Here is a 26344-nt window from a genome sequence, read left to right on the forward strand (position 1 = left end):
GATCTGATTTTGGCACCAATGTGACAAAGCAGGTAATGCATTCATCTTCCTTATTTACTATGCAAATACATTTTGAATTATGACTACAGTAACGGCATGGATACATATTTATGTGTATTCAACACTGGTAGCGGGTATCAGTATTGTTTTCACAATGAAACAGATTTTTTACATTTTTAAAACGCTTGAATATATGTTTGTTCACCAGCGTTGTCATTGGGCCCATTGTGTCATGTGACAGTGAATTAATCCTCATTTTATCATTGAACTCCAACGGCATAATTGTAATAATGTTTGGGTTTTTTTGTTTTTTAACAAAAAGACAGATTATGTTTATTCAGAAATAGAAATGCATTTCAAGCAAGGCCTCTGCTTTCTTATTGGGGGAATTGAAATAAGTCGTGATGAGAAAGGCAGTTCAGAGAGCGGTTGGCTTTATCGACTGTGATGCGTCCGGAGCGCAATACCCAACATCAGTTCCTCCTCCGGCCTTCGGTTTTAAAGCACATCAATCAAAAACTCGTCGCCAGCAGATCTGACACCGATTCAGCATGGTTTTGCAATTCTGAACGCTGGAAACGCATTTCAAAATAAAAAAGGGCAAACTGTGCGAGCCAGGGACACAATATACTGCGATAGCAATGCTATGGGATATCGAGGGGTAAGAGATGAGAAAATTCTCAAAGGCAAACCAGACCTTATCGCAGGCATCTTTGCCCCTTCCCGAATGCAGGTCAGTAAAACTAAATATATCCTTCAGACGTTATTATTTTGTATAATAGTTGGCATTGGCACTGTGTTGTCACATAGGTAGGATTATGATATTTAGGGAAAACAACCGATGTTAGTAAAAACTGATTGTTTATGGGTGCAATTGTGTGCTTTATTGATTCATTAGTTAAATATTAGAAATTATTCAGTTGGGAGTGGATAAAAGCATTATTATTAGGATATTCTGCGGGAATTGTAAATAAGCAGTTGCATTATTTTGTCGACCAATGCCATTTTGTAGGACACGCCATGAAGAGCGGCCATTTTAACCCTCATCCATCTTGAGGGATGTTACGTGTGATTTTATTGCATTTAATTTCCAGCTCTAGAGAATGAAGGTGTGGGTAACTACCATAGCGGCCCACCAGAGAACTCGACAGGACTACGCAAAACGTACCAGAAAGCTCCGCTTTTGGAACTGCAACAGTAATTTTCTAATTACAGGCATCTCTGCAGAGCGAGAACAGAAAAAAAGGCATTTTGACGCACATCTAACTGAAAGACTAGTTAAATTAAGGTTTCTAAACAGACACTTTAAGCACTCCGTTGAAACGAATTTTACAGCTTGACATATAAGAATCCAAAGGCAGCTTCGTTAGGCATATCTTCCGTGGGTTTGCAGTGCACATTGTGAATGTACAGACAGGATGCTTTCCACGTGCACCTGGAAACCACAGAAGAAACATGGACCGAGTGAAGAATTAATGTAGGGAGAACGCACCTAATACTACCGAACCGAAAAGCATGAGTGTTCCTTCTTTTTGACTGAGGCGGCCTCCATACTCTGGAATCGGAGTTTTTCCTCCTTCGCGGATGATTCTAAGGTTCCATTCTGTGGATGATTTGAATTCAATTACAATCGCCACCCCCCCCCCCCCTCCCCAAATGCAAAGGGGGTATCAGACCAAACATAACAAAAAGTATTCCAGATGAGATTATTTTATAAACATTTGTACCACAGATTCAACATTGCAAGAGTTCATGTGCTTTAGCTGTTGTTGAAGAATAAGATTAAGAAGGAGCATGGAGTAAAGCCTAATAAGATCTCAAAGTTACTGAAACGCCCTAACAACATAATGACAGAACGCGTGTTGTGCAAGAGAAATATTACAAGTGAATAAACACAATATAGACTTTGGGACGGCTGCGCAAAACATTCAGTCCAATGGAAAGGTTAATTATACCCAGAATTTTTTTACACGGATGTTTCCGGTTTTAAAATCTGAATAAATGTGAAAATATAATGAGAAATTATGACGTGACCTTACATTCCTGTGTCTTATGTATATTGCTAAAAGCTTTATGGTCTTGTAGCCTATTGAATGCCCTCACATCTTTTTAAATTTGTTGTGAACGCCATTTTGGACATTTCTACCTGAATATTATGCAAAGGATATTGAATTGAACTGAATTGAAACTATGCAGGTGGTTTATTGTGTATAAACTGAATATTTGCTTAATATAAAAGAAATAAGGAACGACTGAAATCGTTAATGATTAATGTAGCCACAGTAGTCTTGTGTAGAAGTTATTTCCATGCGAGTAATTGTTCTGAATCCTTACTTCCTATCTACCGTAGATTGTATTCAGACAGATGATTTTGAAGACCTACTATTGTGAGACTATAATCAATAATATAAATCGCGGTAAACACTCAGTTTGGCAGAAATAATTGAATTAAAATGACAAGGATATTCGAATAAGATAGGGATGTATAAATTTGCTTTTGGTATTTTGTGAATTTCATTGAATGAATTGTCATTCACAGTCCGAGGACAAAACACAATATCCAATTTTCGTAACATAATATAAACTGGAAAAGGGCAAAGTCTGGTTTCAGATAAGGATGTCATGCTATTTATCTGAGATTTAAACATACATTTATTCTTTGAACTAAAAAAAGGGATATTTTATTATGCACCCTGTGCACCCCATTAAATTAACCGACGGCACACGCTTTTTTCCTGAACTGGGTTGATCCCCATCGATACACATGCCCTTTTTGTTTCTAGGACAGTTTAATCCTAGAGAATCCGTTTTAATTTCCTGCTTGTTCAGCTGCGTCAAGTGTAACTGTATTTCGTAAAAGCATTTTAGCAAAAACATGGCTCCAATGCAGCCATGTACTCCCGCATAAATCCTTTTCTGTGTAGTCATCCAATCACTAAGCGTTATTTTGCGCGATATTCCGGGGTCTACAATAGGACTGCCTACGCGTTTCTTTGTCTTGTTCTGCTCAACCAAGGCGGTCCACTTAAGCACGTGACAAAATACCACACACAATGACACGGTATTACTTCGCACAGATCTAGTAATATGTGCCCTCTGAAAACACTGTTTTAACCACTGCCCCCAATTGAGACAGCGCGATAATATTTCTTTTTATACCGAGTGGATGGAAGAGAAGTCTGATACAGATTAGCAGTTGGGAAGAAGTAGAGGGCAAGTAGCCTTCCAGGGAGTGCGGTTGTCAGTGGGGTTTTATTTAGAGTTCATCAATCACCGAATGTGCACTTTTTCCTCGACAGCAGTTCCACCTCTTCCGTCGGGCCTTGGCCAGATGGGATGCGTCCAAACTTGCCACCAAAGAGTGCAACTGTAAAATAACGAGACCACACAATTAAGACATAGATAACGCTTAACGACACACTTTCTGAATTTTTGAGCGGGCTTAGATACGGCGTAATAATGTGTTTGACTTCTAAGCAGGCTACAGGCAGCTCAGACGAAAAGGAAATAATGTATACGGTTTTTATGAAAGCGCTTCTCTCTGCTTTCGCGTGCATTGTCGACCGGTCATACAGACACAGTCTGCATTGGAAATGCAGTCTATAACTGCATGGCGTCATGTTCCACAGTTACAGTCAATGTCTTATAGTTTTTTAAACCACTCAGAAAATTCACAGTGATAATGACCGAGGTAGCTTTTTTGATGGATGGGGATGATACGAATTAAAAACGAAGACCGTTTGCCTTAAACTTAAGTTACACTTCAGCAAATCTGCCAATCAATGTGGTTAATTGATTCAGTGCAGACCATTTTAAAGCAAGCACTTCACAAACGGATCTTAGTAGCCTGCAGGAAGCTTCCAACATTAAAAATGTAAATAAAAACAAATAATCAAGATAAATATCAAAGAAATGAAATCAATTTTAAAAATTGATAAAAGAAGAAGCAGAGATGATGCGGTCTCACTGTTTCTAAAACGTTAACATCGTAGAGTTAATTTATAATTTACCTACACATGCATTTAGAAGCGCATAGAACAGTGTGTTGAAATGCATCTAAGAACACAGTAAAAATTGGTAGCGCGCATTTAAGGTTTCCATCTTTTCAATTAAAGCAAGTCTACATAATGTAGGCCCCTCTTTGAAACTTTGAGCTAAAAAAAAAAACTTACCCGGAATTCCCATTCACTTTTTCCTTCAAAGTTTCCTCACTGAGAGCAATAACCACAGAGCGCCTCGGTCCCAGCTGAGAGATAAAGTTTAGCATCGAGAACGGGCAAACAGGAGGCACAAGCGTGGTCTTCCTCTGGCGCTCCCGATTGGACAACAGAGGAACAGGACCACGCCCAGTCAGTAGTGGGTAATATTTACATCTTGAGCTTAAGAAGTACAGTAAGTAATCAGGAAAAAGGACGCTGGCAATCACTCACCTTTTCTGCGGACCACCGAAAGGATATAATGAACGCGAACGCAGACTACTACTCTGGTGGCGACGTGTTGGCGCTTTCTGCGAAATTCTGTCACGGTGAACACAGAGCCGTGTCTTTACAGTATTCGGGGGAGGCTCCGGGGAGACTTGCGACAGGTCCTATGGATCATCATTCCAACTCCCGGTCGATAACATCGGGAGCGCATCATCAAGGTGTGTTTGAGGTGCCTTTCTACGACAGCAGCACGAATGGAGCTGAGTCTAGCTATGTGGGCCAGGGAGTAGATTATGACTTAACATATGGATGTTACTACGAAGTGGAAGACAGCGGGGTGCATGGCCAGTACATGAACCCCGCATACACAGGAAATGGATCGTTTCCTCCATACCAGGCAAAGCCTTGCTTCAACGACATGGGTGAAATAAACCCACACACGCTCAACAGCAAGGTATCAAGAGGATACCTCTCTGTGAGTGATCAGAGCCTGTCATCATGTCAAAAGAGTTGCCCCAAGACTAACCCGGCGCGGGAGGAGACACAAATAGCAGCTGGTACTTTCGAGTGGATGAAAATCAAAAGAAACAATCCAAAAATCAGTAAGTATTCAGTGGAAATCCCAAAGAAACGCTCAGAAATGGAACATGAACTGCTGTTATGCAATATTGAATTGATTTGAAATCATGGACTAATGAATTCAATAATTATTAACATGCTATTAATTATTTACTCTGTTTATTTTCAGGAAAAACGATGGAGTATGGATTAACGAACGCATCTGCAACAGCTCGAACCAATTTTACCACTAAACAGCTAACCGAGCTAGAAAAGGAATTCCACTTCAATAAATATCTTACTAGGTCGAGAAGGGTGGAAATTGCGCAAAGCCTGCAACTAAATGAGACACAGGTGAAAATATGGTTTCAGAACCGAAGAATGAAACAGAAGAAAAGAGAGAAAGAAGGCCTCGCTATCGTCTATGTGCCTCGCCGTGCGAATACCTCGGAATCATCCTCCCCAGAACTAAATTCTCCCCTTTCCTCGCCACCTTGTTCTCCCCACACTTGTTAATCATAATCATGCGTTCAAAGAGGTGGGAAAATTCAGGCCGGTTGCTCTTGGGGTACATTTGTTAAAGCGAGCAAACTGGACCATATGTACAGGAAGTACATTAATTAGTCGTGTACATATTATTTCCTTAAAGACAATTATTAAATTGCACTAATGTCTTAAAATGTTAAATTATATACCTTTTAATATAAAGTTTGTGCCTTTTGTTTATTTTCTTATTTTATATGTGCTACTTTAGGGCCATTTTATACAGACTACAGCAAATTACAGTCAAGGGATACCTATTAAGAAAACAATGACCAAAATATTTTTCTGAATGATTGCACTACTAAAGAAAGAAATGTTTTACATAGGATTGCTGAGCATAAGAACTGTGTTGTGAAAGTCTCTGTCGTCTGTCACGGCAAAGATGTTAGTTCTAACCAAAAATGTCTTAATGCTGTTCATCGTGATGATAACTGAAGCACCATTTCCAGTGTGTTAATCTGGATTAAGGGTCATTTTACGCTTTACTTGACTTCATGATTCTTCAACTATAGATTAACCAAAAAAATCTCACTAAATGTCTTAAGGTGAATTTTATTTCATCTTCCCTAAATAAGCGGAGGCTGTACTCAGGAAAAGTTCTTCAGCACGCTGAAGCTTGCACTAAAGCCTCGGGTTCAAAGGTTATCTTGTTGATAGTAGTCCTTTACGACTTCAAGGGACCGATTTTGTCTACCGCATAGCACTTACAGTCGCAGCGATTCAAAAAACCAGTAACAAATTAAGTGCTGTATTAATTTTGTTTTAGATAGGATAAGTTTTTTCTTTTTTTATCAAAAACATTAAAGTTACCAAAAACTGTTGCTTTTTAGGTAGGCCAAGATGCTAGCGGTAGATCGAATCACATTCATTGTATTTTCCAACTTTCCCGAAATATTGAAATGGACATGTAATTCAAATAAACATCTGTAAATCAATTAATAAAATAACACTTGACTTAACTTGCCTACCGGTGCCTTTTGTTTGAAGTGAATTTGAAACCTCGTTAAAAAACATTGCCTTCTGTTACATGACCAATGTTCATTTTTGTGAAGAAAAAAGGATTAAAATAACGATATTAAAATTAGATGATGGCTAGCGGGACAGAATGACTCTGGTTTTTTTGTCAAACGTGACATGTTCTCATCTCCCATTCTTACGTCACGCTTGTCAACATACTTGAGACCTTTTTGTGGTAATGAGTTGTAATGCTGGGCAACAGACCCCATGCTGTAGGCGGTTTTTTCAAAGACTCAACCTTATCAGTCTCGTCAGCTTCGGGCACAGTGGTATTTGAAATGACCTCAAATTAGCAACTTCTTAAAGAACGAAACGTCCTCAGGGTGTTCCTTCACGAATCTGAATAATCTTGGGGGAAAAAATCCCACCTGCAATTTCATGTGTGGTAAACATATGATTACTGTAAACTGCGACTACTGTAAAATACCCCCACCACACACACACACTCCACCCCATCTTCCTGATCCCCCTTTACATTGTCCCTCTCTGATCCTTGCCTGTAATACGCCTTTTAAGCCTTTGATGATCAGAGCTGCGCGAAGGATTAACATGCAAACAATAAGAAAAAGTGATCGGCGATCCGCGGGGATTGTCAGCGCCCCAGGTTGCGCTTGTTTATGCAGGTCATCACTCGAGGCGAAGAGCGGAAGAACCAGGGGTCCTGCTGGAAGAGGTTGGAGATGAAGCGACATACGGTTGAGTCTTCTCCACCCACTCGCGGAGAAGCCGGGTCACCTTAAGTTCACACCCAGATCTCTCTTTGAGAGAAACTTAAGATGCATACCAACACAAAACTGGTGTATTCCACGCATAGTTGTCTGCCTTACTGAGACTGCCAAAACTTTAAAAATGTTTTTTGCTTGGGGGAAAACATGATCACACCAACATGCCAATTAGTATGAAACGACTGTTTCTCAACGACATAAGTAGATTAAAAGTAAGCAATACCAGAATAGTCCGGTTTCGGTTGTGTCGGCCTATATTGATGCTATTGATGGTATGCTAAATTAGACATCAGTGCCTATTACGTATTACGCCTATTTCATATAATATTTTACATTTACTTTGAGTACCTATATTACACTCAATCAATCAGTCAAAGCCAAAGATTTTCCGTTGTGATAGCTTCAGTGGATCTGTAAGTCAGTCTTGCTTAACAGGTTACACATTAATAGTTTACTGTCATTGGTAGAAATATGCAATGTTATGAAATATGCAAAAACATTTTGCAGCTGACATCAGTAGCCTATCTCCAAACAGGTCTGGGCCATCAAAAGAGTTCACTGATGGCACGTTAAGGAAAATACAGTGATCTAACGCTAGTCTAGGGTACATCCGAGGCACTCTGTGCTGTCTAAAGTATTTAAGGAAAGTCTTTATGGGATGGTTTAAATCTTTTGCTAAAGATTTGCCGACAGTTTAGGCTACGTTGTTCTCTGAATTCAGACGTTGCGTGCCATCACTAAATACTGAAGTAGAGGTAATCCTGACATGGGGTTATGATCTAAAACGAGGGAAAACCATTTTTGATATCTTTATCCAACAACATGATGACTGTTAGGACTATGGAGACACGCAAATGAAATCACCATATTTACAAATTACGTTGTCGTTTAGCCTATTGGGTGCATTGAATTAGGCAATGTGGATGGTCTTGGAGAACTGGTCTTCATTTACGTTAAGGTTTCAGTGTTAATGGTTTTCCCACAGTTGTTAGTCCCTTTTCCGTCTTATTCCATTAACAGTATCTAATAAACACACAGATAATACATACATCCTTACTAATTTCTTTATCCCATCAACATCTCGCTAATTAGCTCGGCTGCTTACAGTCATAAAAGGTATCAAAACCGAAAAACAAAGTGACCCGGTGTTGCGTTCAGATAGGCTACCGCATGAATATTCTATAGGCTATGTATCACCAAACAATGAGGTTTCAGAGCAAAACTAGCGTCATGTCATCACGGGCTGAGCAATTAACCAGGAGGAAAGGGGTACTAGCAAGCACAATATTTGACTAAGATAACACAATACAGGAATCGCCAAGTTCTCTTGCTTTGACAATTGTGTGCAGAGGTTGTCGCGCCTTGCACACAACGTCAATGAAACCATTCGTTTACATTGACATCCCGTTTCGCTTGCAAAACAGTAGAAAATTGCACGAAAGGTTTGGATATAAACTACTACGAGAAAAGGACGTGCGTCTATCATATTAACGCACAACAGAAGATTGCATCGCTTGGTTTATTGCCCTCCACTTTAATTGCCGGACATTACCCGGAAGTAGTTTCATGCCAGAGGACTTGGAAGAACTTGAGCTCACTGACTTTCTCTTTGCCTTAAAGCGAATTGCATTTTGACTGGTGAATTTGCCCCGCATGATAAAAACGAGCAAATCATAAACGACTGCGCGGTCAGTGCGAGGAGAAAAACCACAGTTTGTGGACGCGTAGGTCAGAGATGAACTATATCCTGTAGCATGCCGTCTCTGTAACCTTGTATGTTGCTCTACATCAGGGATTCTTTTTAAAACAGTTCACATATATTTGTAAATTTGAAGTAACCGCATCATGTCTATGGCTGCAGAGGCGTTTGTGTCCCAGATAGCAGGTAAAGGATATTCTCGGTCGTTGCAATGTGATGTAGCAGATTATCATATAGCTAGCTGGCTAATTAGTGAAATAGTTTCTTGACAAACTTAAGAGTAACCCCTTTAGTTTTTATGAGTGTTCTGGAAAAAAATGCGATAACCCATTCGAAGTGCATTTGTTGCATTTTAAGGGATTTGCTGGTTACATGCGATGTGCATTTTGCGTATAATTTGAGATTAAACGTATTACTTAATGCCCTTTATATATATATATTAGCTAGCTAGCCATATAGCTAAATTGTGGGTATAATCTGAATACATACAGCTATGTCTGAAAATTGTAATGCAATTTAAAACGAAAGGGACATGACGGTTTATGTGCTGTGCCAGTTTGAAATTCCTAAACGTTTGTCATCATACATTTAATTTTATGATGAAAGTGATGTGTAAACATCAACTCTAAAGCTATCATGTTTGTTGGCTTTTAACTGAAGTTGCAGATTGATTTCTTTGTAAGAAGTGACATTCACCAGATCCGCTTGAAATGTTCTGTCATTGAACCTATTAGAACTTGGGAACTTTAGGCTGAAGACATGTGCGTAATCCACCAAGGATGTCTGGAAATTAATATGACAAAGATCATGAGATTTGAGTTTTTTCAATATAGTTAAAGCAATTTACAGTGTAACATACTACATAGTCTCACAGTTGAAATGTTTTACATGATCACACACAGACAGATAGACAAACACACATCCCATTGTCTTTGGAAAGTTATACAATATTGCCCAGATCTTTTCTTCTGTCAGGGAGGTACACTACTTGCTAGCTAGCTTGTTGTAATTTACTGTGAGGGCTAGCAATGTCAGTGTGCCGATATTGTGTATAAACATTTGGCTTGCTTGCCGGTTTGTACATTAAGCTATCTACCACAAGTCACTGGTGGTTGGTTTTGACTGCCGAGGATATTTGCAAGTGTATGTCAGGGCAGACACCAAATATTTACGAAGTAGAGTGCCTCAAAAAGTATTCTCCTTCTCATAATTCCATTTTACCGTTTTGCCTGAAAAATGTGTTTACTGTAGCAATAAATCCTTGATCCTTGAAAGTCTTACATTTCATGCTTCAAATGTCATCAAAAGGGCACGTAAAATCAGATTTGAGAAACAGTACAACCACACAAAAGCAGAGAGCATGGTGCACAAGATTGAAATGACTTTAAGTGATAACAGCACTCATAACACTGAAATAAACAGTGGTTAGACACCCTTCTTAAAGGAAGGAGGAGAAATGGTGGCTGATGACACAGTTACTTTGATGGTCTTACGACTGCATTTTGAGCCATGCCATTGGCTTACTAACCCAAATTGTCTGCGTGCATCATTAGGTAATAGTCTCTCCTGCCAATGTGGTTGAACGGAATGGCTTATCAGTTGCCGTCAGTCTTGACTTTAAAATGGGCAAAAAGCATTAACTCACTACATGACACTATGTTGTTTTCATATTCAGAAATCATCCCAATTAAGAATCAAAAGTGTTTTTTTTCATTCTCTGTTGTTGTGGCTGAATGCCAGTGTTGTTTCTCTTAGGATGGTCTGCACCTTATATATTGCTGTGTCCTGGTTCTCAGTGACTTTCAGAGCCAGTTATACAGAAATATGTTTGCTCTGAAGTGCATGTGTATTATGATGAGATAAGTGGTAACTAATCGGTGAGCCGATTTGTGGTTTTGTGCATGTGTATGGAATGTAAATGTCTTGCAGTGAGAGCATTGCTTGCACTAGGTTTCCTGCCTCAGAGGTCACATATTACTGTTTGCATGCTGGAAAAGGTTGAGATTAAATTTAGTCTGAAATACGCCACCTCATCGCCATTACAAAGTGGCATGGAATGTTGTAGTGGGTTGTAGTGGTTGTAGTTCTGCTGCTTCAAGCTCAAAGAATTTACAGAATTTACTGACTAATTTGTATCAAAGATGGAAGTTTTCAAGTGTTTGTAGTGGCTGTGGCATTGTCTTGGATAGTGGAAGCATGTTTTTTGGTGGGAGTGTGGTAGCCTGTGGCGAAACGGCATCAGACAGAGCCTTTCAGTTCAGATGGGTTCTTTTCTCAGTGGGGAGATACTTTGATATTGGTCTGAGGGTAGACTCGTGACAGACAGAGCTGCATTTAAACATGGTGTGAAGGGAAGCAGTTGGAACCAAAACCACATACTGCAGTGCCCAACTCAGTCTTGTGTGAGTGGGAGCGGGAGCTCCTGATGGAGAAGCGTACCTTCACGCTTAGCCGAATAGATATTGTCAGGGCTAATTGGAGAACAGCAGGTACCTGTAGGAATGACTATGATGGAAGTGCCCTTATGTGACAGAAGTGTCACTCCAGTGCCAGACAGGTTTCAGTGAATTCCCTCTACACCTCAGGTTAGGATTAGCCAAATGGAGATATCTTATCTTTGTAAATGTTTTAGGGATCTCAAAGTTGACCGGGACACCTGCAATGCAGGTAAAATTGTGACCAATTCCTCTTCAGCAATCCCTCTTCCTGTTTCAGCTGCACGTGTTTGATCTGTGGTGTCCTGTATTCAGATTTGAATTAGGTGGATGGTATACTTCACCTGATGAATATCCCTGCAGCATCCAAGGTGGATACGGTCCACAGCAATTCTCTTTTGATTAGTCAATATTCAACTCGCCAACAAACAAATTGTAGTTTGGTTAAATTGTGCTCGTTCTTATGTGTTTTGTGCAATACAAGTATGCTTAGCTAGGGTAATAACAGTATGCAGATGACAAATTGATATCTTGTATCCTCATAGCTAATCAAGCGGGGTCCTTCACACTCTCTTTGGTAGTATATGATAAAAGTGCTTCTACTTCCCTTTCTATGGGAACTTCTGGAAAAAGTGCAGTATTAATGTAATTAATATCTGGAAAGACCTTTGAGTCAATTAAGCATGGCTAAAAGCTAATTTTGAGCTTTAGAAAAAGTTATTAATTACAACATAGTGTTAAAATTTTCACCAAAATAAAAAATAATGGTAGGTTGAGGTGCAATATATATTTTTAGATTTCATAAGGAACTACTAGAAACTGTTGTTGTTGTTGTTATTATTATTATTATTAAAGCATTGGAATTTGTATTCACACGAATTTTCATTTTGATATTAATTAGTAGCCTAATCTGTTTATGTTTTCAATAAATATCTGAGGAACTTGACTTAAGAGTGTAACTTCACCACTGAAGGACATCGTGTTTGTGTTCGGTTTCTGATATAAATATGCATAATGCGAGGAAAGTCACCGTTGCATTTAGCGCATTCTGCAGTTTTTCTCCCTAAGATTTGACACCGTGGCGGCGTACTCCAAGGTCATGGCAAAGAACAGCGTTTTTGTGCCCGTCTGGCGAACTCGCGGGGCCGACCTTTAATTATCATCTCCGCCGGTTTCTCCCCACAGCTGCGGAGCCGTGGCCTGAGAACGCAACGCTGTACCAGCCTCTGAAAGGTAAGTCATTCATTTCGCAATTAACAGAGCGCGCATTTTTCGCCGCAGCAGAGGAAAAAAAAAAACAGCGCCGTTCTTCTGTGCGCTTCATCCAATGCATCGGTTATGTACGTGATGGGAAGTATGGGCTACAAATAGAGTCTACAAATTCTGATTACATTGTTTTTAAATTGCATTTAATTGTATAACAAGAAGAAATCGTTAATTAGCGCTATTTGCAGCCTTCCTGTTTTGTTCTGTGTATGGCGGTTGCTGGAGGGGGCTGTTCTGCTCCAACACTGACTCTCAGTAGCCGGCTGCTGTTGGCAGAATGAAACGCTTCAGTGGAAAGGAGGACCCGGTAGATTTACTGCGCCAGCAGCTGAAGCAGCAGATTTGCTGGGCTCTCTGGTAATGCGCAGACCGTCCTTTAAGAAAGAAGGCACTGTTAAAACAGAGTGGGAAGATTTGGGCAGACGTTAGCAGCTCTTCATATATCATGAGATCACATTAAGGCCCCCATTTGGGGCTCAGCAGCATGCTACAGTTGTCAGAAGACTGCAAAGTAATGAAGACTAATCGTTACCAGCCCCCGGTCCTCCAAGTAGATATTTTTTATTGCGGCAAACTTGTCATCTCTCTTTCCCATGTCAGCTTTGGACAAGTTTTACAAGGTTCATCTATGAAGGTTTTTACACAGCACGGTTTGCAGGCTAATATTTCCGGAAAAAAGTGTGAGTGTAAGCGCAGGTGCGTGTCATTTTAAGACTCGGCTTACACGTAAAACCGTGATGGCCGATTTTGATGTGCAGCGTTAACACCACCCCTCCGTCTCCCCTCCTTTCCCCTTCAGCCAGTTTAAGGTGTGTGTTACAGCAGATTTAGTGTCACGGTGCTTTAAAGCGAGTGTAAAGGAATGTCTGTGAACTTTGTTTTACAGATGACCAAATACTCCTGTCAGATTGTGCCTCCTCCCTCGCCGTCCAGGTAAAAACATTATATTTCAGAACCAGAAAACATTTAAGATTTATTGGATCACACACACACACACACACACACACACACACACACACACACACACACACACACATGCAGAGATACAGAAAATAAAAACAAAAAGAGCTGGTCAGGAAACTGTAGGACTCATGTTAATAACATGCTATTTCACGCGTTGAATTTAACCATGTTTTTATGATGATGATGGTGATTATGATATTATTGTTTTTGCCTGAACTGGTATTTGTGAGACAGATACAGAAAAGTACTTCCCAGTGCAAAGCTCCAGTCAGCAGTCTCTGTCTGAGACGTTTGACAGTTTCTGATAGCTACAGTAACTAATGGGTGCCTGGCCTTTTCTGGGTTTTCCTTTTTAGTTATTGTCTAGCATGGAGATGCAATTAAAGATCCATTTGAAGTTTTCTCCCAAAAGTTGACAAGTGCTTCAAAAATGAACCTGAGGGGATGTGTTTATTCTGATGTAGCAAGAATGCACCAGGCCGAGGGCTTTTTTGAAGCCACTCTATAAATGTCTGGTTTATCTATCTGAACACTTTCCTTGGGCTGTATTGTTAACGATAAATACTTGGAGCTTTTTAAGTGCGATTATTATTATTTTTGCATGTTATAAATTAAATTATCTCTAATCACAAACAGATGTATCTTTGAAGGAAAAGGCATGGTTTCCCTCCTCCTCTTCTATTGACACTGTGATGCATAAAAAGCTTCTTAAAAGAACAAAAAATAATATCTTTTCAGAAAAGGTTTAATCACGCTGCTGTTATTGGGGGGAGGATATGGAGTCCCATGTTCTCATGTGGTAGAGGCTTTCTTACTGTAACCAGATTTTTTTCCCCAGCGTGCAAATGAAAATGCTGGTCTTAGTAGCCCCATCTTTCCCACCTCAGACAGGTTACTGATTTTGCAGGAATGGGGCAATAAATAACCTCTGTCTTGTCTATAATATTTTAGACCAAAATATATTAAGAGTCCCTTTCCTCTTTGCTGATACCCATATGGACACCTTTTATAGCATTTTCAATATGAAATTATGACTGAATAAATTGCATCTTCATTTATCTTCGAGACCCCTCTGTGATGACTGCGATTTCTGGCTTTCAGCGCTGGCAGGAAAAATTGCGTTACATCATTACATTAGTCCGCTGCTACTGTGAGAAATTGATTGTTCTGGAAAATGAACCTGGCTTTGCTATAAATTACACCTATGGATTCTGAGGATTGTGTTATTTTGTTTAAAATAGTACCTAATATAATTAGAGTTCTAATTTATGTTAAGATACAAGTGTGCCTATTACAGTAACAGAGTTTAGAATTTAATCTGTCTGTGGGATAAAGAATGATCCGGTGAGCTTTTCATTTGTAATCCCAGACATATTATTTCAGTAAAATAGTCTGTATCCATTAGATATGAAAAATGAATTATTATACAGACAGCTTTATCCACTGTTTCCGTTTTTTTTTTTTTTAATTTAGCAGTCCATCCGTGGAATGGGGAAGTTTAAAAATGGGTAATTAAAGGACTTATCATGTGCCAGGTGACACCTTTAGCATAACAACGGAAGCAGGTTTTCAGGGCAGGCAGAGACCTCACCTGTAGAGGAGAAATGGGGATGTGTCATACTTAGCAAGAAGGTGTAAGGAAATACAATCGCAGCTGATATGTAAGACTCCTATTTATAGTGCTGCATCTGGTGCATCTTTAAAGGCTTGATGGAGGGACTCCAAGCTGGTGAAAAAACACCCTATATTTGCTTTTGTTTTTGGGGAATGTCAGCCATAGCACATATGAGACTAGCACAGATTTCCCCACAGGGGAAAATGCAGTCATTCTATTCTCAGAACATTAATAGCTTTGTCATGTGAACACTGGAATAAAGATCAGTTTGCATTGCACCTCAATGTGACTGATTCACAGAAAAACCTCCAAGCTCAAATCTTGAAACTTCCATTTCAAGAAAGAAAAAAAGCATCTTTTACTAATATTGCCCTTCAGATAAAGAGGAACTGAAAAACATAGATAATCCCACAGGCAAAATGTCATTTGCTATTTTCATTTCTGACACTGGGGCACACTGATGTCTTATTTGCAGTGTATGTGTGATTGAGAGTGCGTAGACAGTGAATTTGTTACTGAGGCTTATAGCTTTTCCACATGTTGCCACCCTGAGGAACTGTCCTTCAGTTCGGATGCGTGTGTGGAATTGGTTTCACAGTTTTATGTTGCCATGGAGCGGATGCAGTTTTCCTTTTCTAGACGGATCTGTTTCTTTTTTCTGTTGGCACGGCACCCGGTGGATCATTAACGTTGGAGATGACTGTTCTGCAGACCCGATGCCTCGGAAGACTGTCGTTAGAACACGCGCTTCTCAGCGGCGGCTTTATTTAACCCTCTTTGTCTTGTGAAAGCGTCCTTTTGGGGAATGACAATCACAGTAAAAACCGTCAGCGCGTGTGCTTTCAAACCCCTGGCACACTGTTCACAGCAAAGTTGAGATGTAATTGTATATATATTACTGTACGGCGAGGACATTTTTCTCTTGAATGACCTCACCGTGATTTGAATCAAGTTGCCACCAGTAACCACAACAGCAGTACGTGACTGTAAATGTGTGTGTGTGTGTGTGTGTGTGTGTGTGTATATATATATATATATATATATATATATATATATATATATATATATATATATATATGGAAAGGGCCTCAGATGACTCTAAACTTCATTGTGCTGTGGCAAAGCATTCGTGACAGGCGGCATCAAAACAAATGGGATTGGGTGTCTGCTCACGGGACGAATGATACATTTACAGCACCGGCTTCTGGAAATGTATCACTGAAGCGCCGTTCGCAGGGGCATGATGACCGTTGATAAAAGCGCAGATGTGCAGGGCACAGCACGGCGTATTATTAAAACATGTAAGAAACTCTATACCAACGTTGTAAAGACACCCTTTTTGTAATGGTGGATATTTTATAGACCTGAAGTTTAACATTAAATCATTGGTTAATGGTAAAAAAAAAAACAAGAGCAAAAAAGTAAAGACAAGCTTTGAGTTTCATGTGTGCTCTAGATCCTGTGCGAGATCCTGAGGAGATCTGCGTGAGACACGGCCGATGTCCACACTTCCCGTGCTTGCGTCCAGAAGTGGGGTACGAGGCGGGGGTTAAATGCACCCCAGTGTGTCGCGGGAAGACATTTGATTTCATTTGTCGTTTGTCTCCTGACCAGCTGAGGTGAGGGGAACCTTTGGCCCCCCTCAGGAGGTGTGGAGAGGCCTGTTCAGCGAGCACTCAGAGACACAGAATTGACAAGGCATTTGTCTTTGAATAATGTAAATGCCCTGAGAATACTGGGTGGGGATTGGGGGGGGGGGCACGGGAACGGGCCCCCCGTCCTCGCCGTGTCCGCTGTGGGGCTCAGGGCTGTCAGGTGGACCCCTCCCCGGCTCGGCCTGGCACAGAATAATGCGGCCCGATTTTCCCGCCGACCCACAGGCCTCTGCGCGCAACAGCGCAGGCTCCCGCCTAATTCACACTCCTGTTGCAGGGGGAGTTAGCGGAGAGACGGAGGCCGGAACCAGCCCTCTCCCCTCTGCTTTCTCCCTTTCAGAAGGATGTAAGAGGAGGCAGTTCTGAGGGATGTGGCGCTTAGTGCTTCTTAGATGCCCTTGCTTCCGTAAATTTTTTTTTTGTTTTTCTTTTGTTTATTTTGTTCATCTTTTCCAACGATGGCCAGCCTAGTACATTGCGAATTAGCGTGCCCAATAAGGACTGCCGCCTGGGCCTCGCCTCGCCTCTGTAGCGGAGATGGGGGGGGGGATTTTCAAATTAAACACTTCTCTCGGGCAGCCTCCTTCCGAGCGCAATGGGCGAGCGCCTCCACAAATATGTTTGTCGAGGCTGAGTGGTTAAAACATGTATGGCTGGAAATGAATGGCTGCTGGCAGACTGGCAGCGCTGTTCAGTGAGGCAAAGTGCCAGTAAATTGTTTGTCTTCGGCGGTACAGTCCTATAATTCTTCTGGGAACCGATGACATTGCACTTGCCAAGGAAAATAATGATAAATAGAGGGAAAATCAAACTGGAAGATTTTTTAGATGTCCCGGCCACCAGGCATAATCTGAATACATTGAGCCTCCCCAGGGTGCCATGTTGGGAGCTGTTTTCCGTTAAAAGTGTGAAACCTGCATTTTTCTGAGCGCCGGAGGAATAGATGATGTGTTTTTTTTGTGTGATGATATCATTTCAAAATGAGAGACACCAACTGTTCTTCAACTCCTTTGTGTATTTTCCTGTTTGTCATTGTGTCTGTGCACGCCTTCAGTTTCGGCCAACCTTTTTACCATTTAGAATGCTACGCTTACATATTTAGAGTCATAATTTCACTCTTATCAATGAGTGTAATTATCAATTATCTTATCAATTATCAACTCTTATTAATGTAGAGCGTGTGCATTTTTACTGTACCGTCTGCCTGTAGTGGATCAGAAAACTCAGGCCACGCTGACCGTCTTTACGTGTGAATTTCAGTACCTCCAGCGTACTGTGAAGGTACAGCATTGTAGCATTCCAGTGTTCAGCATTCACACCGTATATACTGCCTCTACCCTAGCAGTGCTGCATGTTGTGAGGCAGCCATGACTCCAGTTCTCACACACACACACACACACAGAGCACAGAACGCACGCAGAACACGCCAGTCCGAGACGACCGACGCGGTTAGCGGGCAGCGAAGCCCGTAGCTTCTGTCTCCCGGAACCAGGTTGGCGTGACCCGCCCATGTGACTTCTCGCTCTGTTTCTCCGCTCCGCAGGCGTACCTGCGGATGTGCAATCTGCCGGTCCAAGTGTCCTGCCGGGCCAATGCCGAGTACATGTCCCCATCTGGTGAGTTCCCCCGCTCTCTCTCTCCGCCGGGCGCCATGGCAACGTGACTCCGCCCCGCCACCGTTGGGAGGCCTCGCCTCCCATTAGCTGGAGCGGCAAGAGGGGCCTCTCGTGCTCATGTAGGCCTTTCTAGGGTTACAGGCAAGGTAACCGACACCGCGCACGGAGTGTCCAGGCTGTTAGTCTTTATTTGCCGTCACAGCTGCGCCGAGGGGTAAACCTGATTAATATTTAAATGTGCCGTCTGGTTCCGTGGGTTTGGGGAGGGAGGGGTAGGGGTTTGTGGTGGGGGGGGTGCTGGGTTTTGGAAAGTGTTGCTGGTCGAGTGCGGATTGTCTCTGGTCCAGCCTCGTCAACAGCAAGGCGGTGAGGCGTGGAAGCCTGAGAGGTCCAGCAAGCTTGGCATCCCTGAAGGACTGATAGAAAAATGGATGCCTTTCTTGCTGTTTGTAGTGTGGGCCTGAGCAGCGTAATTCCTTTATTTAATCCATCTAATGTTCATGCTCCTGCCCATGCTGCCGTTAGCAGTATAGGTAATCAGCAATATGTTTTTCCAAGCCCCATTCAACCTTGACAATAGACGCCTCTTGTCGTTTGAATTGCCATCATTCTTATTATTCTCACAATTTTTAAGGTGTCAAGATAGTCTGTGCTATCATGGCACGTTTAGGTTGTGGTGTCCTGGTTGTATTCAACCAGCTCCAGGCGTTAATTTGGGACTGGGCTGACCGTTGGTGGGGTTACATGCTCTCATGATGCTGTAATGCAGGATTAGTGGTTCTTCTAAAAACATGAGGTTAATTGCATGTGGATATGTAGTCATTGAAAAAGGTGCTTAACAAATTAAGTGTGTTATTAATAATAATAATAATATTAAATCTGTGGGATTGTCTCTTATCAAATGTCAATTTAACCCCTCTTCAAACATGAGATTGAGGAGGGAAAGATGCCGAAGATAATCGGTTTTGAAATGACATTGTGTTTTTGCATTCTAAAAAAAAAATGAGCATGTTTTGTGGATGCTAGCCAAACTCTCAGAGGAAAATCCCGGGCATTAGAAATGAAAGGAAATTAAGATAAAAAGGAGGTATTTTCAGGGGGTTGCATATGTGTGTGTCATGGGGGCTGTTTATAGGGAACATGTGTCTGAGCCTCTGAGAAAGCCCCTGTTCAAAGCAACCTGCGTTTCTTTTGTAATACACTTTTTATCGTGTGGATGCAGATGAGGTCTTTGTTGGAGCCATGCACCTCATCCATTACCCTAGGCTGCCAGGGAGATAGTGGGAGAATGAATCTGTTCAAAAGGACCATGACAGAAACTGCTGTTCGAGTGAACTCTGAGTGAACCAGGACCAGCAGCAGGATCCCTGCATCAAAAAAAAAAAAACACTCTTCCCTCCTGTTTCGGATGCAGTTTTCCCATTATAAAGCTCATCCTGGTTCCCCTTTTGGCCTGTGTTTTGGTGTGTTGATGGTCGATCTCAGTTTGTCTGCACGTGGCATCCCTCGGTGGGCTGGGTCGAACTACTAGAAAGTCTAAATGTGTAAATCTGGGATTTCATGCCTATCTCGTGAGTTTTGGAGACCTTGGCCTCCAATTCATCTTCCCAGATAGAAGGCGTACAGAGCGCAGACCCTAGTGACCGCAGTGAATCTGGTGCATTCCCTCACAGTGGCTCGTACGGACATCTTTATGTGGCTGTACGGGCTTCTGTGCTTGTTTGTTTTTAACCATGCTCCTAGCTACCGCCGCGTAATTTCTGATTGGCGGCGTGTACCAGTCAACAGTCTGGCCATGGCGATGTACTGCATTCAAAATCCAATTAGAACTAGATTTAATTTCCTCTTAGGAAATATGAGAGCGTTATTCTCTCCAGCCCTCACGCATAATAGGCCATCTTTCACGGGCCCTGAAAGAACGTTATTAATTTCAGCACGGCAGAAAATAGATTTGCGGCTTCAGAGACCCGGTTAACTGATTGACTGAGGCAATCGCGCGCTGCCGAGTGTCGGTCAGGATGCAGCAGGGTGGGGGGGTACGAGGAGATTCAGGCTGCCGGGCGAGGGGGGTGGGGGGATTGGGCGCGCTGCACGTCCCACGCCCCTGTGAGGGTGCCTAATCGGAGCACCCCATCGCCGTACCGAAATGGCGCGAACGCCCTGCCAGGCGAGCACCGCTTATCCGAGCTGGCCTCTCGGCTCTCTCTCGCGCGATCCTGATGATAAAACCTTCCCCAGATTTATACGCTGGAAAAAAAATTTAAAGTACATTTTGCCTTTAGATGTGTGTGTGTGTGTGTGTGTGTGTGTTTTTCTCCTCCTCTCCAGAAAGTAAGGAATGCGAGGCGAAATGCTCTGTCTCAGACAGAAAAGCCCGTTGTGCCTTTTGACCGAGGCCCCCGCAGGCAGTACTGTCACGGGCTCAGTGGCGGTACATAAAAAGTCTTTGGACACAATTTAATTTCCGTCAGCTCGGAGGCTTAGCGACCACAACCGATTTCTTTTGTGCTCTCTCTTCCACCGCGGACTGTGCAGGTTCATAAACAATCAACACTACTACTCTCTCTCTCTCTCTCTCTCTCTCCTTCTCTCCCTCCCTCCCTGCCCCCAGGTAAAGTACCCTTCATACAGGTTGGAAATCAAGTTATATCGGAACTGGGGCCGATAGTCCAGTTTACCAAGGCGAAGGTAAGGAGCCGCCGTTTCTGTCCGCGTGGCGCCGTGAAAATGCCGAATCGCACTGCCACTTCATCCATCACACCCCTGCCACTTCCTGATGCGCGTCAGTTCCACGAGCCAGGGGCACGCACAAAAATTCATCATGACAGCTCGTGTCCGCTGCTCTGGTTTCTGCTTTTTTCTGGCAAAGCAAACAGGAACGCATACGAACGTTCCCTTCAGAAAAAGAGAGCCGTGACTCGAGCGCAGAGTACATAATTAAAGGCCTTGCGCTTGCCCAGCAGAAACGGTTTTACACGCAGACCGCATGGGCGTGACACGAGATGTCATCGCCTCGAGCTGCGCGGGTAAACGCAGGCCTCATTTCCAGGGCTCCAGAATCAGTCAGTGCCACCCAACTGCCACCGAAACCTCAGCGCAAGGGGGCCCACCCGGCCCCCCCTGCTATCGATTAGATTTTCCGGTGATTAAAAGCACTGCAGGTCATCGCTGCTCAGCCTGCAGTAAGGTCACCGCTGCTTGCCCTGGCTACGGCGCACGGCGACGCTCCAATGACACGGCGTTATGGGGTGTGTGCTGGTACCCCCTCTCCCTCTGCGCCCCCAGCCCACCCCCCCTGTCCCTCCTGTCCCTGCAGGGCCACTCTCTCAGCGACGGGCTGGCCGATGTAGAGAGGGCCGAGATGAAGGCCTACATGGAGCTGGTCAACAACATGCTGCTGACGGCTGAGGTACGGTAATTCCCCATAAAACCTGCATAGCTCTGCCTTCAGCAGACAACAGAGAAGCACGCGATGTGTCTGTGTGGCTCCACTGCGGTCTGTGATTGATTGACATGGCTTTATGTGATCCTGACAGATGGAGAAATGTTATGATTATTCCTGCCTGTAGTATCAAGGCCTTTCAGGGAGGGGAATCCTAGCTGAGAAACGCAGAGCTTCAAAGCAATAGGAGAAGCAACAGCTCGTGTTCTAACATGATAAAACCATGTACCCTCTCACATTCCCCTACGCTGGTCCTCCAGTGAATACATTTTCTCATGTTTCCAGAGGCAGATTCCAACAGCCTTGGGACTGTCGATACTGATCGTGATGAGAAGTCCATATTCCCCAGCATTTATAGCATTTGGACACAGTGTTTAATTGTTTTATGCATCACTGTGATAAAAGAATATAAATACATGTATTTCTTAATCCCGGAAATATCCTTTCTTTGCTCAATTAATCATTGCCCTGCGGAATATCATTAATGAAATGTTAGTAACCTTTTAATATTCCAGCCGTCCCGTCATAAATCAAGAGACCGTAGTCTGAGATGCTCCGTGTGTGAAGTGTGTTTCTTTCAGGCACTGTGTGTGTGTGTGTGTGTGTGTGTGTGTGTGTGTGTGTGTGTGTGTGTGTGTGTGTGCGCGCGCGTGTGCGTGTGCGTGTGTGCGTGCGTGCGTGCGTGTGTGTGTGTGTGTGTGTGTGTGTGCGTGCGTGCGTGTGTGTGTGTGCGTGTGCTCAAATGTGTGTTTGCTTGGAGGGATCATCCTGTGTGTGCTTGTGTATGTGTGTCATGTGTGCACGTGTGCTTTTACTTGTGTCTGTGAGTGTGTATGTACTTGTGTGTGTGTGTGTGTGTGTGCATAGTATGTGTGCTTGAGTGCATATGTACATTTGCTTATATGTGTGTGTTTGTGTGTGTTTGTATGTGTTTGTATGCTCAAGTGTGTTTTTTTGTGTGTGTGCCCTTTTGCATATGTTCACATTTGTGTCTGCTTGTATGTGTGTGTGTGTGTGTGTGTATGTGTACGTGCGTGTGTGTGCGTGTGTGTGCGCGCGCGCGCGTGTGTGTGTGTGTGTATGCGTGTGTGTGTGTGTGTCTGTGTGTGTGCGTGTGTGTGTGTATATGTGTGTGTATATGTGTGTTACAGCTCCTTTGTCTGTCCTCCACAGTTGTACATCCAGTGGTGTGATGAGAGCACGGCGGCGGAGGTGAGCACTTTCACAGCATTCATCTTAATTAAACTTTAATGAAAAGGGGCTCTCTTTACAATCGCAGCTCCCAGCTCATAAATGATACATGGTACTTTGTGGCATTAGTAACACAGTGTTCATTTACTTGGTCCGCACATACATCCTCGGCCGCCTGCTTGTCACCCTCCCCCCGCTGCCGGTTTTATTGCTTGTAGGAATGTGGGCTCTGGCGTTAGCGTCCAGCGCCCGTGTCCTCGTTTAACGGAGACGTTTTTTTTTCAGGGATATGTAACCCTGCGTAAATATTTTCGACGTGTAACTTGACATTCGTCATAATTTATTCATTCCTTGTTTGTGTAATTGTACCATTTATAAATCTTTTTTAACCATTTCTGCGGTCACTTTTAATATGAGTGCGGAGAAAAGGCCTGCATAAATAATCCAGCTTCTTTGAGTCCTTTGATTTACATGCAAGGGTGCATTTTACCCGTGTCTCTGCAATTTACGGCAGTTGCTGAGCTGATGATGCGTTTACTGCATTCTAAGTATCAGTTGTAGGTTTAGCTGGATATAAGCTATAAGGAATGTGTCTGCATTAATACATTATCCATCCCCCCCAAACCCAAATAAACTCGGCCGTATTTTAGATCACGAGGCCGAGGTACAGCAGTCCGTACTCTTGGCCGCTGAACCATATCCTGGCCTATCAGAAGCAGTGGGAAGTGAGGCGGAAGATGAAGGCCATTGGCTGGGGAGGAAAAAACCTCGAACAGGTCAGTGTCAGCCAGAACTCGACTGTACAAGCTGTTGTTTGTAGGACATGCCAGAGTCATTGCTGTCAGAAAAAAAAAAAAAAAAACTGTCTTTCTCTGTCTTTTCCAAGCGTTTAGTTCAAGTTTTCAAATGCTGTTCAAACAAGTGCAGCACGTGGCAGCAGACCCGAGCTCCGGAGGGGTGAAAGTGTTTGCGCTTAGTGTTTGCCTTCTCTTTCTCAGGTCTATGAAGATGTGAGCCAGTGCTGTCAGGCCTTATCTCAGAGACTCGGGACCCAGCCCTACTTCTTCAACAAACAGTAGGTTCAAGACTCCGCGCCTCTCTCCACACAGGCGGAAATCAATCATCCAGACAAAGCGCACGGCCCACTTTGACACCTAGCGACTTTAGGTGAAGGGTGCTTTAACACCTCCAATTTATAAAGGAAAAAAAATGTTTCTTTCATTGAGCATCACCAGGGTCTTTATTTCACCTTCAGGTGAACCGAAGTTAAGTTATGTTTCCTTGGATTTGGTTGGAGCCGATATAGAGCTTTGTTGAAACGTACCGACTAGTTAGCCAGTGCCAATCAGTGAGTCAGGCGCAAATGAAGCGATAAAGCTGCCTAATTTCACGTTAGCCCTCATTGCGGCAGAGTCATTAAAATGTAAAGACTGCATTTGCTGCTCCCTTAACTCTTTGCTGAGGTGGCATTTTACAAGCCTGGGTGCTGTAGAAGAACACTCACGCCCAGCCTACCCGCTGGTGGCCGTTTTGGCCAGCGAGGGGTGAGAAGGGCGTTCCTGGCCACCCCAGCTGGGGGCAGGTCACCAAAGGTCGCGCTGGGGAAAGGGGAGGGACCCTTACTGTAGGTGAACCGGGGGACACGTCTCGCCCCGTCCGCCGGCCCTTTGATTTTCGCTGCCACGTTTATTTCCATTTGTTTGGACGTGCCACAAAAGGGGCCCGGGGCCCCAAAGGACGGCCTTCGGCGCGGGTTTGCATTTCAGTGCCGTCGGGCGGCCTGGCGGATGAAAAGGGCCCCGGCGGAGCCTCTCCCCTGGCCGTTTGAAGTGCTGCCGTCCCTTTAAAAAGGGGGGCTTTGTCATGCACCGCAGCTGCAGGGAAGGCCGAGGGAAGAGGGCTCGCCAGCTCCTTTCATGTCTTACGGGGCGACGGGGAGAGTCAGAGAAATGATGAAACGCCGTCACCCTGGTTCATTGTTATAGAGCAGGCCTATGTGTGCGTGCTCTCTCTCTCTCTCTCTCTCTCTCTTGCTCTCTCTCTCTCTCTCTCTCCCTCTCTCTTGCTCTCTCTCTCTCTCTCTCTCTCTCTCTCTCACACACACACACACACACACACACACACACACACACACATCACACATCACACACACACACACTCTCACACGGTTCTCTGTACTTTGAAGCACGGGTGGGGGTGGGGGGGGGGGGGGGTGTGTGTGTGGGGGGGTGAAATTATAATTAATCTGTTAATGACAGCCGGGTTTGTCATAAGCTTGGGGAGTTGGTAATAAATTGCTGTAATAAAAATTAGAATCGCATGCATCAGTGAATCCTTGGGAGGGTTTGTTTTAATGTAGTTACAAAAACGGCAGCTGACACGCCGTCCAGCACCGCACCTGGAGAATGCTTGCTCCTGACTGACGCTTAACCCCACGTACCTCGCCGAAGCACGGGCTGGGAGAGAGGGAGGAGGGAGGGGGTACAGGGGAACTCAAAAGAGTTTTTGTCTTCTCTCTCACTCCTGTCCCAGCCCCACTGAACTGGATGCCCTGGTTTTCGGGCACCTGTTCACCATCCTGACCACCCAGCTGACCAGCGACGAACTGAGCAGGAGGATCAAGAACTACAGCAACCTACTGTCCTTCTGCCGACGCGTCGAGCAGAACTACTTCGAGGAGCACGACAGGGACAGCGTGGCCAGCTCCTCGTCCCGCTTCTCCAAAGGCCCCTCTCTCTGACCCCCACCCCTCCCTCCAAACTCCTTCCCACATTCCCAACACAAGCCCTCAAATCGACAAACCGGGTACATGTCTGATTTTGCCGAAGCTTCTGTTAGATGTAAAAACTTCTATTTTTTTTCCCTTTTCCACACTGTGCCATTTTCTCAGATTGAATGTGTTATTGGAAAGTGCCTACTAAGAATAAAATTCCACGAGCAAAAATTCTCGTTTGTGATTGATCGATCTGCGGTGTGCACATGAATTTATATTGACGCCCGCGATATACGTGGTGAAGAGAGAGAGACATGTTTGCTCAATGAGCAGATAGAAATGTACTTTTTTTTAATCAGTAATAAATTTGCTGGAAACATGCCACAGTCTTGGGGGAAACAAAGGCCACATTAGAGAATGGAGGGGTCACAGGCAAGAAAACCCTGAAATGTCTGCGGAATTATAATGGCACATGAAGTAAT

The 26344-nt window shown here is 43.5% G+C and overlaps 2 protein-coding genes across 2 annotated transcripts; both read left to right on the plus strand.

Annotated features, from left to right (window-relative positions):
* Window positions 1-4458: 4458 nt before the first annotated feature.
* On the plus strand, window positions 4459-5498 carry LOC118789566 (homeobox protein Hox-D1-like). The gene is made up of 2 exons (XM_036546045.1): window positions 4459-5026; window positions 5173-5498. Exons 1-2 carry the CDS (start codon window positions 4459-4461, stop codon window positions 5496-5498), a joined length of 894 nt encoding a protein of 297 aa, XP_036401938.1.
* Window positions 5499-9028: 3530 nt separating this feature from the next.
* LOC118789535 (metaxin-2-like) lies at window positions 9029-26082 on the plus strand. Its single transcript, XM_036546003.1, has 10 exons — window positions 9029-9152; window positions 12587-12634; window positions 13554-13600; window positions 18444-18516; window positions 21128-21204; window positions 21833-21925; window positions 23132-23170; window positions 23800-23925; window positions 24148-24224; window positions 25682-26082. The coding sequence occupies exons 1-10, from the start codon at window positions 9113-9115 to the stop codon at window positions 25887-25889; spliced, it is 828 nt and encodes a 275-aa protein (XP_036401896.1). The 5' UTR covers window positions 9029-9112; the 3' UTR covers window positions 25890-26082.
* The last annotated feature ends 262 nt before the right edge of the window (window positions 26083-26344 follow it).

The sequence above is a fragment of the Megalops cyprinoides genome, chromosome 14 (genome assembly GCF_013368585.1).
Source record: "Megalops cyprinoides isolate fMegCyp1 chromosome 14, fMegCyp1.pri, whole genome shotgun sequence".
Classification (NCBI taxonomy): domain Eukaryota; kingdom Metazoa; phylum Chordata; class Actinopteri; order Elopiformes; family Megalopidae; genus Megalops; species Megalops cyprinoides.